The sequence below is a fragment of the Phycodurus eques genome, chromosome 3, assembly GCF_024500275.1.
Source record: "Phycodurus eques isolate BA_2022a chromosome 3, UOR_Pequ_1.1, whole genome shotgun sequence".
In the NCBI taxonomy this organism is placed as follows: Eukaryota; Metazoa; Chordata; class Actinopteri; order Syngnathiformes; family Syngnathidae; genus Phycodurus; species Phycodurus eques.
The window spans coordinates 7,869,116-7,887,653 of NC_084527.1; the positions used below are offsets into that span (position 1 = coordinate 7,869,116).

At 41.1% G+C, this 18,538-nt stretch overlaps 1 protein-coding gene across 2 annotated transcripts; it reads right to left on the reverse strand.

Moving 5' to 3' along the window:
- Window positions 1-9,893: 9,893 nt before the first annotated feature.
- plk2b (polo-like kinase 2b (Drosophila)) lies at window positions 9,894-18,391 on the reverse strand. 2 transcript variants are annotated; one of them, XM_061671881.1, is made up of 14 exons: window positions 18,148-18,391; window positions 17,948-18,055; window positions 17,741-17,857; window positions 16,880-17,009; window positions 16,602-16,785; window positions 15,554-15,752; window positions 15,320-15,467; window positions 14,712-14,806; window positions 14,391-14,526; window positions 13,460-13,540; window positions 11,995-12,154; window positions 11,737-11,866; window positions 11,544-11,654; window positions 9,894-10,612 (listed from the first exon to the last, which is right to left on the reverse strand). In XM_061671881.1, the coding sequence occupies exons 1-14, from the start codon at window positions 18,334-18,336 to the stop codon at window positions 10,421-10,423; spliced, it is 1,980 nt and encodes a 659-aa protein (XP_061527865.1). In that variant the 5' UTR covers window positions 18,337-18,391; the 3' UTR covers window positions 9,894-10,420. The 2 variants fall into 2 exon arrangements, with proteins under 2 accessions (XP_061527865.1, XP_061527864.1); XM_061671880.1 differs by having other exon boundaries at window positions 15,320-15,470.
- Between the last annotated feature and the right edge of the window lie 147 nt (window positions 18,392-18,538).

The following is an 18,538-nucleotide window of genomic DNA, read 5'->3' on the forward strand; positions in this document are numbered from 1 at the left end:
CATCATTGTGTGCATTGTCATAAAAAGAATACCAACGCACCATAAAAGTCTGGATTGATAAATCAACTGTAGACCGCACACCCACAAATAAAACATTACCAAATCAAAGAGAGCTCTGGCACTACCCTGTTTCAGTACAGTATTACAGATGTATTACAATCAAAATGTGTTAGCCATTAAAAACAGGATAGGCAGTTAGGAATGTCATTACTTAAACATGTAAGTTAAAATAAAGGTTCAAAGATACATTAATGGAATGAAACACCTTGGTGGTCGTGCATTTGATTAGAATCAAGTTAGCATTGTAGTCAATGGAAACTTTTAGCTTCAGAGTTAATAAGCAGAAACTCAACTAAACACACTGTAGTCCGCCATTATTTTAAGGTTCAGACCCAGACACAACACTTACACGACAAAAAACAACCTAGAAACAAATGATCCTTGTTTACATGGCACAAAAATAATTGATGCGGTAATTTAATAAAGATCTTGGTAATTTTACGCCAATTATTGTGACTCAGTCTGACACATTACAATAGTCGGCTATGTAAACGTAACAGAATTAGCGTTATAAGATAACACAACTCAGTTTTATGGCTGCGATACAATTTGGGGGATTTATATGGAAATCATTACCTCTTCTGGAAACTTGCTGTAACAGAAATTGTGGTTTACTTCAGATTTTGGAATTTGATCCAATATAATGATTCTGGACTTGGATCACTTTTCAGAGTGATCTGTAAACAGTTGTGGTACTGTCATGATCTTCAGTTTCACCTTGGTTGCCTGAAAGAAAAGGAATAAACTGATGTGACAAAAAAGCTTAGTGTAATAGTGGTCTGAGTCCAGACACCCGTCAAAAAGATCAATATTTCATGATAGATGAACATTAACTTTTATTAACATGCGAATGCAGTGACAACCAAGCTAAAGCACTACTCTTGAGTCTTCTATCAATCTATGAACCTCACTCTCTTTTTATTTTCAGGAGGTGAAGCCTGGTTTCATTGATGTGGCCATCTTGTAAATGGGAGCTGGCACAATGTTGCACTGATGAATCAGAAAAAGTGCTGAGTTCAAAAATGGAGTGCCTATTATGTGTCAAAATTGGAACGAAACCTTGATTTTGACTAGGATTCACCACTTGAAACCCGTTTTCAAATGTTTCAGTCATCGGACTACAAAGCAGTGTTGTCATATAAACAAAAACCAAAACCAGCAACCCTTTTATCCCTTTTCAGATAAAGCGGTGTCGTGTAAACAGCCCCGATGAGATAAACGTTTGCAGAGAACCTGCTAACAGACATGTCGTGCAGGTACATTCGAGGAGGTGTTAGTCAGACCTCAGTCTTTATTATCCAGGTGGGATTTTACGCTGACATGAACAGATGCACGGCGCACAACTCATCGTTATCACTTTGAATAAAAAAAGTCCAGCTGTTTGTGGCTCATCACACATGCCAACTTTCTTGGCGAGGAATGACGCTTGCACCTTGGCATCCATTGTTAATAAGTGTCACACACACCGCAAGGCCTTACATGGCTACAAAGACACACAGTAGGCCAAAATCACAAGGGCCTGTCATCCACTGCGTGAATCCTTCTCTCTCATACAAATGCAAACAGCTCAAATCATTTATGCACTCTAAATCCAAAGTACATAGAATAGATAAAATTCACTAAAAGTGTGACCATCTTCTGGTTTATGCTGTACACACACTAAAATTTGTGAGAGTGTGACAATTAAATAATCCATTCCTTGATTAAGAATTGTGTAGTAAAGGCCCTGTCGATTCCATCTTAACTAGTTTGTAGTCTGAAGCTCAGTCAAGTCAAATTATTTTAATTGATAAAATAATTCAAGATTATTCGCAGAATAAAAATCTGTGGAAAAACACAATTGGTATTTTTATATTTGAGAATATAATTTTTTAAAACACTAATTAACTAATATTTCTTCCCAGGGGCTATTAAGAATGTTTCCCCAAATTTGCATCCCATTATAAATACATTCAATACAATTGTATTATGTTGGATTCATTTCAATTTATTAATACGGTAATGTGTATTGACTTTATGCTACATTTAAATTGTTTTTCTAACTTAAATCCCCAAACATGATAATTTGTAATTTCAATAAAAAATGTATGATTTAAAATGTTGTTATAAACCATATACTGTATTATAGAATATATTATTAAGTGAGACATATGGTGTATATTAAATAAAATATAGGAAGTGGACATTACTCAAGGTTTTACCATCTGGAATTATTTTATTTATCTATTGATACTTTATATTTTTTACAATTAATTGTTACTTATATTTATTCATCTGTATTAATTGTCTATTCATATTTATTCACTAAAATTTGTTTTTAATAACTTGCTGTTAGATAGACTTACCAGTAGTTGTTTTTGGCAAACATTTTGCAATGGCAGCTGTGGTGAATCACATATGTACATGCCCCCTCCAACGTGTGTTTCTTTTTTTGTAAATAAACACAGGCAGTGAAACCTGTACACCAAATTCATGACATTATGTGATGATAGTGTTTAGCCCAGGAAGAGTGATGACTAAGACAGAGAGAGGCCAAATAATTTACAGATGTTTACATGCGGGGGACGATGATGAGAGAGCGAGCGAGACGTGGTTGCCATGGAAACAGTGGCGTGTCTCCCACTCAGCTCGGTTGTAGTATGCCCCATTTAAAAGAGAGACGTGATGACATTTGATTGGCTCCGGAAATATTGTGCTTGACAAGTGACCTCCCGGAACGCTCTTTTTAAGGGCATGCGGCTTTTTATGAATGAGAGGAGGAGGCATGTGCTGGAGTAGTATGGACGTGTATCTAATGCTATGGTAACGTCACCTAGGAAGCGACGGTTTTTCAATGCAGGCCTTCCCTTGTACGGGGGTGGATTCATGAATGGCATTTAAATCCATCCATCCATCCATTTTCTGAGCCGCTTCTCCTCACTAGGGTCGCGGGCGTGCTGGAGCCAATCCCAGCTATCATCGGGCAAGAGGCGCGGCACACCCTGAACTGGTTGCCAGCCAATCGCAGTGCACATATAAACAAAGCTGTTAATTTTTTTCGTATGGTATTAATTTTAACATACCGTATTTTCCGGAGTATAAGTCGCTTCGGAGTATAAATCACTCCAGCCAAAAAAATGCATAATAAAGAAGGAAAAAACAGTCGCATTTTGGGGGGAAAATGTATTTGATAAAATCCAACAAGAACAGACATTTCATGTTGAAAGGCAATTTAAAACAAAAATAGAATAGCGAACAACAGGCTGAATAAGTGTACGCTATGCTAACGTAACACATTCAGCTAACGTTACATGACGCATAAACAACGAACTGAGAACGTGCCTGGTATGTTAACGTAACATATGAACAATTATTCAGATAACTATAGCATAAAGAACATGCTAACAAGTTTTCCAAACCATCAGTGTCACTCCAAATCATATATAATAATGTGTTAATAATAATTTCACATATAAGTCGGTTCGGTGTATAAGTCGCACCCCCGGCCAAACTATGAAAAAAAAAAACTGCGACTTATAGTCCGAAAAATACGGTACTCAGATGCCATTCCACAACCGTGTGTGACCAGCATTACAATTGGATGGTCCTTCCACATGTTACTGAGGTTCCAAACTACTTGTTTAATAAATAAGTTGACCAACAAAACCATGTTGCCTGACTTGCGACAACTCCTAGTTGAGAGGTACAATGCCATCCTCGAGCATGGTGCGATCATGGACCAGGATTTGGACGTACCAGACTGTTGTGGTTTTACATGGGTCTTCCACATGCTAATGAGGCTCTTGACAATTTCTCAAACAGTATGATTTGCAACCATTCTTGAGCTGACTAACCACTGTTTGTTGAGCAATGCAGCCCCACCTAGGTAGTTGGGACACGTCTGTGTTCTATTTGCTTTCTCTGTCCATCGCTTCAGTGAGTCACTGGATCGAAACGCAGCTTTGAAGCCTTTTGCGCTCCCTCCCTCGACTCGGCAGGGCTGAATTTAATTATTTGATACATTTTGGGGAGCTCTGCTCAACGCCTTCCGCACCATGTTGCAACACACTTCTGCTTTAAAAGGAAACAGAAAACTGACAGAAACACAACGCTGGATTACATATTTAGTTGGGTATGCAATTCTTATCAAATGCTTTGTTGATCGACAGATGCTGGACGTTAACACATTTGATTATGATAAATTTAACTTTTACACTGTAACACACCCCTGGATTTGTTGGTATGTACAGAATGTTGTGTCTTATGGCTTTTTGCTTCAGCAAACAGCAATTAACTTCACACCTAAAAGTGCACTTCATTTATCAACTGGAACACCATCGCGCTTCAGTGATAGCACAGGAACTTTGAAGGTGGGGTACCGTTGGGTACAATGTTGCAGAAATTGTAGAACACAAATAGAAACTGAAAACAGTGAGTTTTGGAGGGTGGAGAAAAGAAACCGCACGAAGGAAAGCAGGTCAGAGGTAATGTAGAAACAAGGAAGTCTTCAAAAATTCACAGCTTCCTGGAATCTGCAATCATGTGACCAATAATAAAAGAAGGCAATTAGCCTGTAATAATGTGCATTGAGTCTAACAAGGTTCAAACATTTGGATAAACTCTTCTAAATCTAGACCGAGACATCTGTAACATGCCCATTTAGTTCATCTGTTTTCACAGGGCAATTCAAAGCAACAATATACTGTATAATAATTTGAAAATTAGGCTGGATTTAAACTGCATGTTCCAAGTGACATAATACCAATATTTATATTTTTAAATGGCACAATTGCCACAATACATCATGGCATATAATTTCATTTCAAATACATTCTAAAAAAGTAAATGCCTTCAGAGATTGAGTTTGAAAAAATGTTGGAGGGCGCTGGAGAGTACAATCGTAATGTCGCTGCATTGCAACCTGTAAAAAAAATTTCAAATTAGGCATTTATTATGTTTTTGACTCCGTGATACAGAAATATTCTCGTTTTTTAAATACATACATTGTATCACCAAGGGCTTTTTATCTTTAAATGCACACTTACTGTATTTCACATTTAGCAACGAGCTGTTAAATGATCATCTTACTCCCACAGCTGACAATCTCCATCGGGACCTTTCCCTTCATCACTGGGAGACGTTTCCCACCGTGCATTTTCTGTGAACTCCACAGAGACTGCTGTCTGAATCAGGCCTTTTAAACGACACCAACAATGGTGGTACCCAAAGTGACACACTAAAAGACTAAACTATACGTTGTGAATCAGCAATAAAATGCAAGGAAATTGTGTTATACTCTGGATCTTTTAACATGGATTTTAATGGAACATTTAGGCCTACATTGTAGAGGTGGGAAAGTATATAGATATGTTTTCAAATGTAGTCAGTAAAAGTAAAAAGTCCCTTGAAAAATAAATAAGTGCAGATACCAGAAAAATCTAATCTGTACCTCGTTACTTCCCACCATTGCGAACACACAATTGGACCAACAGGTGATAACATGAAACTAAAATTCAGCCAAAAAGCCAAACTCCACTCGACTATAACATTGATGCCTACCTTGCCATGCACGGTCCAAGTATTTCCACAAAGTAAGATTAGGTCAAATTTGATATCAGTGGACCAGCCAGGATTCATGCTGTGCTAGTGGTAGCAGCTGTGCTAACGTTGGAGTGTTTAAATTAACATTTCAGCATACAAATGAGCCTATTCTTTAATTAAAGACATGTTTAAGTTATACTGTAGGCTATGTTAGCTTTTAGCATGTGCATTCATTAGCTGAGTTTAATTACCCTTTTAGCATTAGCTAATGAGTAGCTTTGTTGTCAGGACAACTGACCAGAAACTTCTATTCATGCCTGTTCTCGTTCATCCAGGTCATTTCACTCTCAAGGCATTGAATTGATTGGAACTGGACTGTTCTGGTTGTCTTAGAAGACATTTCACCTCTCATCTGAGCAGGCTTCATCAGTTGATGCAACAAGGCTTAGTTACAACAGATTAACAAATGTGAGACACTCTTACACACAAGGGAAATGCTCTGTCACACATGATACACACAAATGAAATGCTCTCACACACTGAAACAATCTCGCACAGAAGTGAAACACCTCACCACACTACTGAAATATGTGTGAGAGCATTTCAGTAGCGTGTGAGCGTTAATGCTGAATAATGTCCCTGTCGCCCCCTCATAAGTATGATCACTTCTACTGCCACACACTGATTCTCGCTGTTGCCTGCAGAAAACCAGAGGCAAGGAGCCGATATAAAGATTCCCTTTGTCACATCAGCTCAGGCTCACGGCTCAGCCTGCCCGCACGCACTACATCATCATCATCTCCTCGGTCAATATGACTCAAAAGGGGAGCAGGTTTGTGCCACACCGAAAACACAAACCCTATTCCCTCAATTAGACAACAGTGCTCACAGTAACTGAGGGAATGGCGTTTGGGCTCTCTAATGGGAAAAGAGCTTCACCTGTCCTGTAGGTTAACACCTTTGGATAAATTTATGTAGTGTGTACTATGTAAATTAGCACAATAGCAATTCGGCCAAACTGGATTGGATGACGTTGAACAAACGTCAGTTTGCATTTTTGCCAGTTTGCATTTTTTTTTTTTTAAAAAGATATGATAATTAGGGCCCAAACCAGCACTGTGAGTTAGTGTTTAGCAGATCGGCAGAGTATGCATCACAGTTCAGAGGCTGTGGGTTCGTATGAGGGCTTCGTCCTTCCTGTGTGGAGCTTGCATATTTTCCCTGTGCTTGCGTGGGTTTTCTCTGCATACTCCGGCTTCCGCCCACATTCCCAAAACATGCCTGTTAGGGTCATTGAAGATTGTAAATTGTAAATAGAGTGTGAATGGTTGTTTGTATGTGCCCGACACAAAGTGAGCTTGGATAGGCTCCAGCTCACCCACAACCCGAATGAGGACAAGTGCTATAAAAAACTGGATGGATGAATAACTTGGGAATTGTGCTTATTATTCTTCAAATCACCTTTTTTGTGGGGGCTCAACATGCTTGATAGATCACTGTATATCCTGGTAAAAATGTATGCATTTATAGGGTTCCAAACATTACACCCACAAAACTCATTCAGTAGCTCCTACTAGAGGAAAAAAAAATCTACAATCAACACAAAATTGGGTGGACATGCTTATCATGACAGGAGAGAAAAAAAAAAAAAAAAGTCTCAAGGACCCATGCCATCGCAGGTCTAATCCGTGTGCTTTCCTTTGCTTTGTGTTCTGGGTTTATAATCAAGGCGAGTCGTAGTCGGTCTCACAGTGATTTTAATTCACAGCTCAGTCACATCACAAACTGTGTTCAAAAAGTTACGATGAACGTGGAGTGTCACCGCGCCGTCCTCGCTGGCTCTCCACATCCAAAGCGAGAGTGCCAATATAAAACAAAAGAATAAAATGTGCAAAAGAAATTCACAAAAATAACATACCTGTGTGCAAAAAGTTACAATGCACATGGAGTTCCACCGCCCCGTCCTTGCTGGCTCTCCTGTAGGTCCGAAAACACCGTGAATAGTCTGCATTGCTTTAACTGGGCCAATTGCTAATCGTGTTAGCATTAGCAACATTAGCTCGATTTCGTCGACAGAAGACGGCTCCAAAGTGTCATTCGACGAGTACAAAATTGGCTCAAAATCACGTAGGAAATCGCCAACAATTGCGTGACCAATGTACTATGACATTGTTTTTATTACCTTAATCATCGAGGCTATCAGGAGGGAGCATTCGATGACGCTTACCTCGACCACATCCAAAGTGAGTAGCCCGGGGTCGCGTACGCACCCTGACGTCACCACGCAATCATGCACCGGAGCGCGAACGCACGCCAGCTCAGGTAGTAATTGCACAGATGTAATAGACAAAAAAGGTATATATATATATATATATATATATATATAATTAACGTTATTATTAACGTTGAATATATATTCAACGTTAATAATAATACTGGGAGTGCTTGGTGAAATTAATAGTAACCATAACCATTCACACTCAAACTGACAATATGGACAATTCGGAGGCTTTATTACCTAACGCACCCGGAGAAACCCCCACACAAGGACAGGGTAAAACATAAACACTCCGAACAGACCGCTTGGAGTCAAGATTCAAACTCAGAACTGTGCTAACCATTAGTTCACCGTGCTGCTCTCAGTTATGTCTTATTGTTAATCTTTTTCCAGTATTATTCACACTGAATGTCCTTCACTGGCATTTCAGCTCAGCATCTCTCAGCATTCTCACTGGGGGGAAATTGCTATATCTCTCTAGCGTTATGTTTTTCTGCTTTTCCTACATGCGTGAATCTGTGTTTGACTTCCTCCTACATCTTCTTCTGCCTGTTAGTTTGCAAGAGCATGTATGCATGCATCTGATGCAGATTCCGCTCTGTGTTTGTTAGGACACAAGGTTAAAACGACCTTGAATGCCACGCAACGTCAACATCAGCAGTCTATTTGGAGTGTGCATTACGGTCAAAAGCACTCGGACCCTGGAGGAATCGCCGCATGAATAATTCCTTCCCTCACGTGGGCCGCTACTTCCTGTTCTGCTCTCCCAGCTTGGGCATTTCTACGCGTTGGCCATGTATTATTGAGCTGGGGAGAGCGCCGATATTACGAGTGAACTTCTGAATTGGATGACTCAAGCATCTATGTTGGACTCCAAATGTTAAGTAAGTAAACCGCGAGAGGTGAAGAGGTGCTCAACAGAAGCATCAATTGAACATTCGGATGACAAAAGTGTGACCTGCGTGGAAACGACCTCTGACTGACATTCACGGAGAGAAGTACCACACGTCTTTCCCGCTGACTTGAGGTTCTCACTAAATGGGTCTTTCCATTTCTACTGTCAGAGAGTACAACATGCAGAAAATTAAAATCAGTCAATTGCAAAATACATTTTAATTATTAAAAAAATGATTCATTGAGAGAATGCTAATGAGTTTCGTGGTATGTTTGATCACATAAATTAGTTCATTAGTTCGGAGACAGGCAGTAGTTATTTACTTAATAGAAGTCACCATGAAAGAAGTTAGTCAAGGTCACATCAGGTAATTTTTGCAGACTTTAGCCGTTTACTGTTGACATCCTCTTCTATCTCACGCATTTCCCTTTTCCAAACGCTCATGTTTAGATAACATGCTTTGATTTCCAACAGAATGAGACAGCAGTGCCATTATGGTCAATTTAGCTATCATTCCCCTCAGTAGCTATGGTTTGCCTCAGAGTTGTTATGATTGAAAACCGTATAACCTACAGTAAACGTATAATCACCTCCTCATATTACATTAATTTAGTTGTGATTATACTCTGCATTTTGTGATAAATACATTTGAAATCAGAAGCCATGGCAGGTCAGAAGCCGTGGCAGGTAAATAAGTACACAACTATTTTCCAAATTATGTCAAGCGTTTTTGGTGAAATTATTCTAAAACTGATTAAAGTGAAGGACAATTGCAATTGGGGGACATATTTTATACCAAAATGAGGACAAATCCATTCAGCAAGAAACATGAAGTCGACACTCTTCGCTTTAGCAGGCAACATAAAATGATATAGCAGACCGGTTACAGCCACCGTGCCTTAAATTTGACACATGTGCTGTAAATGCAAGTACTAATTTAAAAAAAAAAAAAAAAAAAAAAAAAAAAAATGCAATTTTCATTTTTTTAAGAAAATGCACTTTATTATTAAATAAATAAATACGGCACTTGTTTGTACACAATAAGTTATGTAGTACATTTTTTTCACCAGGGTGATGGCTTTTTAACCATCCCCCCCCCCCCCCAAAAAAAAAGCCTCCTCCTCCACCTCTGTGCGTTCACTCGTCATTAAAGAGAAGAAATCTTTTTTTTTTTTTTTTTTCCACATATTACAACCCTCCCACACACACACACTGACTCAGATACACACACACATACAGACGTACATATTTAAAAAAATACTTGAACCCTGGCCCATCCACACACATATTAGCATGATTCTGCATGGCGGGTAAGCTTACACTGTACATCATTTACAACAGTAAGACCGTCTAGCAGCCTCTTTTTTAACATTCAAGCTAGTGCCAGCCCAGCTTTTTGGTCTTCCCAAAAGACATCCTCTTTCTCTCTCTTTGTCCAACACATCTGGATCATACCAACATTCCTTGGTCCAACATATTTGTTTTTCCTCCAGTGAAACCTCATTTTCCCTCCATTGCATAGTCACTTTTATTATCCACTGTCTGTTGTTCCTCCATAATTCCACTTGCGCAGTTCCTCCCCGATGGATTCAAGCTCTGCAGGATATGCAACTCCATGTGTCTAATACACACACATGCTCTACTGTATTTATGTGGGGGTAGGGTCTTTAGCTGCACCTCTGCAGCAGCATGTTGAGAGAGTATAGCATGCGCTCGCGCAGGTCAGCGGGGCAGCCGGACGCCAGCAGTGAGCTGAGCTTGAAGGTCTTGGAGATGCGGTCCTCGTTGATGTAGGTCAGCATGTACTCGTCCCTCTGGCAGCACAGGATGATCTTGGTGTGGTCGTGGTAAAAGTTCACCTTTGGGAATAATAATAAATGACAACAACAGTTGTTAAAATTATTGATGAATTATTTCCATTTCCAATTATTGATGAATTATTTCCTTTTTTTCCTTCAACCTAAATTAAACAATCGTTGCATACTTAGATATTCAATTGTCACCATTTTCATGACTTCTGATTCCAAACTCATTCTGTTGTTAAAATATATAACAATGAAATGCAGACGTATCTGTGTACGTGTGATGATAAATTATGTGATTTTTAGCACTCCGGGGGAAACCAGAATTACCATGTGGCTTACGACCTAAAAGAGTTCAATACCCCTAATGGTTTGTAAGGCCATGTGCTATTTTTTTTTCCTTTCGACTCCCCCAAATAAGCTTTCACCTGATAAGTGTTTGTTTTTGTTACGGTTCTTGTTTTGGGCTTCCTGTTTACAGTTAAAATTTTGCATTCCCGAAAACAGAGCTTTGAATTAGAAAAGTGTAATGGACTAAAACGCAAATGTTCTACTTGTAATTAGTGGGGGAAAATATTTGTGTCCACTTTATTAAATTACCATGATGATTGTGAGGACACTTGAGCTCTGCTACTTCATTTTCCTATTTCCTTACTTCATAAGAGATATGTCCTAATACCCAGTTTTCATGAATGCAGCACAACATACAGGGGATGGCGCACAAAAACGGTCATTCTGACAAATGTTATTGTTTTTTCGGTTTGACCTCGCAAACTTCAAGGAAGATGTTTTCAATTTAATTTAAGATCCCCTTACTATTAGAACTTAATTGTCTTGCCGAATCACTTTTATGGCATATATAGATAGGATGCACGCATTTCTAGTTGAATATTATGTTTTCTTCCTCCCCATTTGCTGTTGATCTGAGTTTATTACTGTTATCTCGCTGCTCCTGGCAACCAGCCGTGTTTTCCATGAGAGTGTTTACCTGAAAAGTGCCGTCATTAAAGAGCATCATGAGGGCGCGGTCTGATTTCAGCCACTGGAGCAGATAGAGTCTGGGCATGTGCGCATCCGTCATACTACCCAGGTCCCCGCCCTGAGAACACAACACAGCGTTATCATTCGACATGCCGCGACATGCTATCATCAAGGAACAGAATGAATGAGAGAGCGCTTACATCCATGAGGTTCTCCTCCATGTAGTGGGAAAAGTACTTGAGCACAGTCACTTGGCCCACAAAGTGTTCAGGAACCTCGCAGGTGGGGAAAACAGAGCCCTGGCCCAACTCTGCATAATAATGGATTGTCCTGGTGATGAAGTAGAGATAAACAGAGTGAGACAAACCCTTTAAAAAGCTCAAGCAGATCCTTTTTTGGCAGTGGCTGAACAGCACTTGGCAACATTTGCATAGCGTAACATTTGGGGTGGCGCGTACTTTCTGTCTGGCAGGAGGCTCATGTGAGTGCCATTGTTGAAGAGAACGCCCACGGTGTGGTCGGACAACTGGTATCCAAAGCCGTACTTGTTAGAGTAGTCCACCCACTTGGTCACCCACTGAAGTCCGCAGCTATTTGCGCTCTGAGGAATGTTGTCGGCTGCAGGACAGAACAGAACAACAACGCGGATTAGGACTCATTTACCAGGAAGACTGCGTGCAATTTATATTCCCGACTATCAAATAGGTGCACTAACATCATAAATGTTCCGTACGGAAATATTTCTGGAAAGATTGGGGTGAGGGGCCGGATGCGGGCAGGCGTTTATTAGAGTGGAGGCCTTTAAAAGCTTAAGGCATAATTCCTAGTTTTCCTGAATGCAACACAAGACATACTGTTCTGTTGTGACAAATGCATTTCGGCACATAGTGGCCAAGGGGGTGTTCAGTTACTCAACTGCAAATGGGACCAGGCGTCAATTTTTCGAACTTTCAGAATTAATAGGAGGAAGCAATAAGTTGTGTCGCTCCCTCGGAAAATGAAGCACGCACCACTGATGACCAAACACATGTCAGAGTCTATTGGACTCATCTCCAAATAACATTTACAACATTCGGTAAGTCTCCTGGCTTGAATTTGTGGGTAGGTGCTGCTGTTTTGGTTAACAATTAAAGAAATAATTAAATACACCATTAAAGACACTGTAAGATCATATTTTAGATCAGCGAATTTACAGCAAATGGTGAGTCTCCAGGCTTGAATTCATCTGTAAGTGCTGCTGTTTTGGTTAGCAATGTAGTTCAAATGGACTCAGCAACTATTTGGACTATGGCATCTATGAACTGAGATAATTATACTTAAATCCTGGAAAAAGGAAGAAGGTATGTACTGACCCTAACCCTTAACTCCCCGGAACAAACACAAACGCACACAACACTGTGGAGAATTGTCGCTAAAGATACTGACTCCACATAATGCAGGTTGACAACAAGCATTTAGTCTCGAGGCTTTAATTCATTGTTTAGGTGTTGCCGTTTTGGTTAGCAACTGTTCCACGCACACTACTTCAACGCGTAGTATAATATACGCTATCAGTGGCGAGCTTCTTGAAACGGAAACCGTTCTTGACAAATCACGCAGCGGAAGGCCTGCTACTACCACCACTGAAGAAAACACCAAACTCCTAAAGCAGGCATTTGTGCAGAGCCAGGGAAAGTCTATGTGGAGCACTGCACCGGAACTCAGCATCAACAAACGCTACTGTTGATTCAGAGGATGCTTCATTGAGTGATAAAGCTTTGCCCTTACAGACTTCAGGTTTTGGAGCATTATAATCTTCCACCAACAACCCAAAGTCAGGACGCGTTATGTTTTAATCACTTTCCGAAGCATCCGCTGAATTGATTCAAAACTCGAAACCGCATATGTCGGGACCGTCGTACTTGGTTGAGATAATTGACTCACCTTTAGGCATGCTGTCCAGGCATCCCCTCAACACACCGGCGACCGTGTCGGCCACGCTCCCCGTGCTGTTGTACTCTAGACCTTTAGGGACGACATTGTATGGACGTTAGCATTTCATTTGCTTGTGTATACACTCAATGGACACTTTATTAGGTACCCCTGCACAAATAGATCCATCAGAGGGACAGAAGGAAAATACTGCCAGTCCATCTATTTTCTGTAGCGCTTGTCCTTATTAGGCTGAGCTGCAGCCTAACCCATCTGACTTAGTCCGAAAGACGGGGTACACCCTGAACTGGTCGCCAGTCAATTGCAGGGGACATATAGACAAACAGTCACAGATTCACACCTAATTTAAAGTCTTCCATGAAAGAAACATTTATGTTTTGGGAATATGGGAGAAAGACAGAGTAACCTAGGAAAACCCATGCAAGCAGGAAGGCTGGAGTCAAACCCCAAACCTTAGAACTGCGAGGCGGATTGCTAAACACAAGTCCAATGACCAATCATTAAATCTGTATCAATTATACAGGTATTTTATTTTACTTTTAACATTCTTAAAAGCCATATAAGTGTAAAACAGCACTTTGTTGTTGCTGTGGTTGATTTTTCTTTTTTTTTTAAGTGCTCTAGAAATAAAGTTGAGAGAGTCGGTGGATAGTGTTAGCTACAAATGTTAGCAGTCAGCTCCACTGAGTCTCAGTCGTTTATTTTCAATATCAAAACTTGATGGCAGTGTTCTGGCTCGGAGAGAAAATCCAAGCAAGAACGGAGCTCTGAGGCAGACGTGCTAACCAACAAGTCACCGTGTTACCCTCATATTAAAAGTATAAGCAGGCTTATTGTAGGATTTTGAATACGGCTCTTTCATGACGTCATTAAACTGCAGTGTACCTAATGAAGTGGCCAGAGTACGACTGTAATAACTCACATTCGCTGTTGCTGCTGCAACTCCCCAGACTCCCCCTGACGATCAGACGGATGGTATCTCGCGTTGTCGTCAGGGATCGGCTCTCTGTTGCCGGGGCGACGGGGCTTTGGGCAGATGGCGGAAGTAGACTTCCATTCTGAGGAGGATGAAACAAATGACGACAGCGTTTGAAAATGTGTGATGGCGGCGGAGCAGGATTCATCCCCTCCTACTATGACTCAACCCGAAATGGTTGAAAATAACCGAATTTTTGAACATGCTGTAAAACCTGCCCGCTTAGGGAGCATCGTAAAATTGCAAGTGTGAATAATTCATTCTTACGTCAGCTGTCTTTTTGCTCTGCTGCTGACTGATGACAGTTCGCTCCAGGTCATTTTGCAACTTGTAGATCTCCTCTTCCTCTTTGGTTAACTTATCTGCAAGAAAAATTATGTTTGATGCAGTGCAATGACAAACTACACAATTGCGCAGCAGTAGTGGGCTGTCAAGGGCTTCTCTACTGGCCTAAACACAGAAGCACTACCCTAAATTCTAAGAATGTTTCCATGAAATTGTATTCATTCAATCCCAAAAATCTATTCCCCTCATTTCATTACATTTATCTTGGCTGGATTTTTTTCCAGCAAGTGCATATGGATGTTTTGTCCAATCTGATTTCAGCCTCTATGTGCTGCCATGTGAATGTATTCCACCCAGTGCTTTCAGAATCACTAGTGCTGGCCGATTTGATAAATGATGATTCTGAAATGCTCTATATGATGTACGTGGTACAATTGCATGCTGTTGTATTTTGTTTTTATGATAATATTGATCATTTCTATAAAAAGTGATGTCATAGTGCTGGTATTAAAAGTTGGATTAAGTCTGTAAATCACCATTGAAGGCTGAAGAGAGGAATGCATGGTGTTCAGTAAGTCTGTCTTACTCACTCAGAGTCTCGTAGTATTTGACCTTGTGCCGCCTGCCTCCAAAGAGGGCCGCTGCTGCTTTCTTGAAGAAACTCTTGGCAGGACTGGAGACATGGAAATCTGGCGCCGAGTGACAACAGCTCGCCGACAGACGTTCCGGACTAAAGCCCTGCTAGGGGACACCAAAGTGGGTCAGTACCCTACTGTAAGGAAAGAAGGGAGGTTGCTCCTGTCCTATGGAAAATTGTATCTCACCTGTGTGAAGAAGTCATGCCTCAAGATGTGTTCCAGGTCAGGTCTGTCCTCTGGCACCTTGGCCAGCAGGCTGGTGATGAGCTGCTTGGCCTGCGGCGATAGCGAGGAGGACAGCGAGTAGCGAGCATCCCGGATGCACCGGTACGTCTCTTTCAGGTTGGTGGTTTCGAAGGGCGGCCTTCCCGAAAGCATTGTGTACCTGGAGCGAGATAGATGCTCGTGAGGCTCTATCCATCTATTTTCTACAGTGCTTTTATTCATTGGGCTCACTGGTGAGCTGGAGCCTATCCCAGCTGACTTTGGTCGAGAGGCAAAGTACACCCTGGACTGGTCGGCTGGTACATGCAGACAAACAATCCATTCGCACCTACGGTCTATTTAGAGTCTTCAATAAACCTAACATGAATGTTTTTGGAATGTGGGAGGAAGCTTGAGAACCCAGAGAAACAAATTCAAACTCCACACAGGCCTCAGCAAAGATTCAAACCCAGAACTCTCACGAGGCTTTATTAACCGCAAAGACCTGATTGTAGACAACCTTCATTTATCCACCGATTACCACAGCGTTACGATTTTATTCAACCAACTTTTCCATAGTGTGCAATAGCATAATTTATGATACTTTCAAGCGTTCCTCCTCCCCACATTTCATACATTGTTGCTGTCCAATAATAAGCATGAACCTCCAAGTTCTGTGCATATTTTTTGTTCCAAAAAAAAAAAGTTAACATATGAACTTACATTACATGACTAAGTATATAAAAAAAATGTTTACCAAGTCTGTGCATATAAGTTTGAGTACAACTGGATCCCGTAGTATGGGTTCAGCCAAGGATGACCGCAGTTAGCAAACATCTCCACCCACAATAAGAGAAAGTACATCAATGACAGCTAAGCTAAATAAAGGTTTTCATATGCAACCCTATGGGACACATTGTAGTCATCGACAACCATGCATTTTCTAGTTATAAATGCTTTAGTTTCTGACTCTTTAGTATAAGTAGCAATAAGAGGGTTCACATTAAGACTCATTTAGAAGTCTACTCACATTACACAGCCGAGGGCCCAGATGTCTGATTCACAGCCGTGGCCCTGCTTGTTCAGCACCTCGGGGGAAAGATAGTTGGGAGTCCCGCAGATCGTCTTCCTCCTGTTCCCCGCCGGCTCCAGCTTGGCTGCCAGACCAAAGTCACCCACTTTCAGCTCCATGGATTCGCTTACGAAAAAATTACCTAAAGGGTATAGTGGGTAAGATGAGAAAGGGCAAGATGGTGAGGATCCTTTTCTATTCAACACACATGCCATCAAATGCACGCTGAAACTTACCGAGTTTAAGGTCCCTGTGTAGGATCTCCTGTTCATGCAGGTACTTGAGTCCTGAGACGATCTGTCGCAAGTAGTAGCGCACCTCCGGCTCGGTGAGCACTTTGCGGGCTTTCAGGATGTGTGCTAAGGACTGCAAAAAAAAAAAAAAAAAAAAAGGTTTAAGCATGCAAGTCACCACAGGAATCAAATGCAGACTTGTCAGGTTTCAATCCAAACATGAATGGGGCAGCAAACCTACAGACTGTGGGCCATTCAGTGTTTCCCAACCTATCCTGAGTCACAGCAAATACTGTATTTTACAAAAAAAAATCTCATAACACACCACGAAACAAAAATCCCCAAAAGGTATCTATACTGAAGTAATGATAATCTTGTTGCAATTAACTAGCACATTTACTTACTCAGCATTTGTGCTGCCAGTCACTATAGGTCACTGGCATAGATAGAAGAACAAATATACTTTTTTTTTTTGCAGTAAATAATCTTTTTGCTCTAATTAAGTGACATTGGATAATTTATCAAAGCACACCTCTCACGCCAAACTAAAGTGATGTGGCACAGCGGTTGGGAATGACTGATAAGAGTGCATTTCATTTCACAATATATGATAATTGTTCAAAAAAAAAAAGCGATCAATGGATCATCTTTCTGCATAGATTTAGTATGACAGATTAAAAGTCATGCAATATGGTGGATTTATATGACTTTGGATTTGATCCATGTGGACTGGAAAGGCAGTGCTACACCATGTTAGGAAGGGACTGAACAAGTAGCCAAGGGCACAGGAGAGGACCGGTAAGTAAAAGCGGTAGGAAAAAGATTGCCCACCCCTCATGCTTTGAACTTGAGCATGTGACTAACTTTTCTGCTGCAGTACTCCAGCAGGATGTAGATGTTCTCCTTGTCCTCGAAATGGTGGTAAAAGTGCACGATGTGCTTGTGATGGAGTATTCGGTGCAGCTCGATTTCTCTGTCAATCTAGAAAACATCCACATTTTTGAAAAACTTGCTTTACTTAAGTCATTGTGGTGATGCATTTTATTGACAGTTGCATGTGTGGGTTTATACCTTCTCCCGTTGATGCGGTTTAGAGACGCGCGCATGCGGGATGATCTTGGCTGCGTAAACTTTGCTGGTGGCGAGGTCGGTCATCTCGTAGCACTTGGCAAAACCTCCCTGCAAAAGACAATTTCGTCAGTGTTGGTTTTATTCCTGATTGAGCTCATGCATAAAAGTTAAGTGCTGTGCACGTGTCTTTCTGTCTATACCTTTCCCAGAACTTTTCCCCGGCAGTAGCACTTGCCGGTGGCCGGGTCGGTAACGATCCGGGACATCTCCGAGGGAGAGCCGCGCTCCTCTGCTTTCTTCCGCCGAGACTCGCCGCCGGACCTCGGCGTCGACTCGCACATGTTGCCACTCTTTGCCTGCTGAAGCCTGGTAGTCCTCTGTACTTCCATTTATTGTGTGTATAAATAGTTTTTTGTTTTTATGCGAGTTATGCCTTTGGCCTCGTCCTCGCACTCTGAATGCTGACCCAAAGCACTCGGCTCACATTTTATACTGCGGTGAGGGCTCTAGACCCCGCCCCGTTTGTGACGTCACGACATCCGCCGCACTTTCATTGATCTCTATTAGTTTGCAGGTACTGTACATAGACAT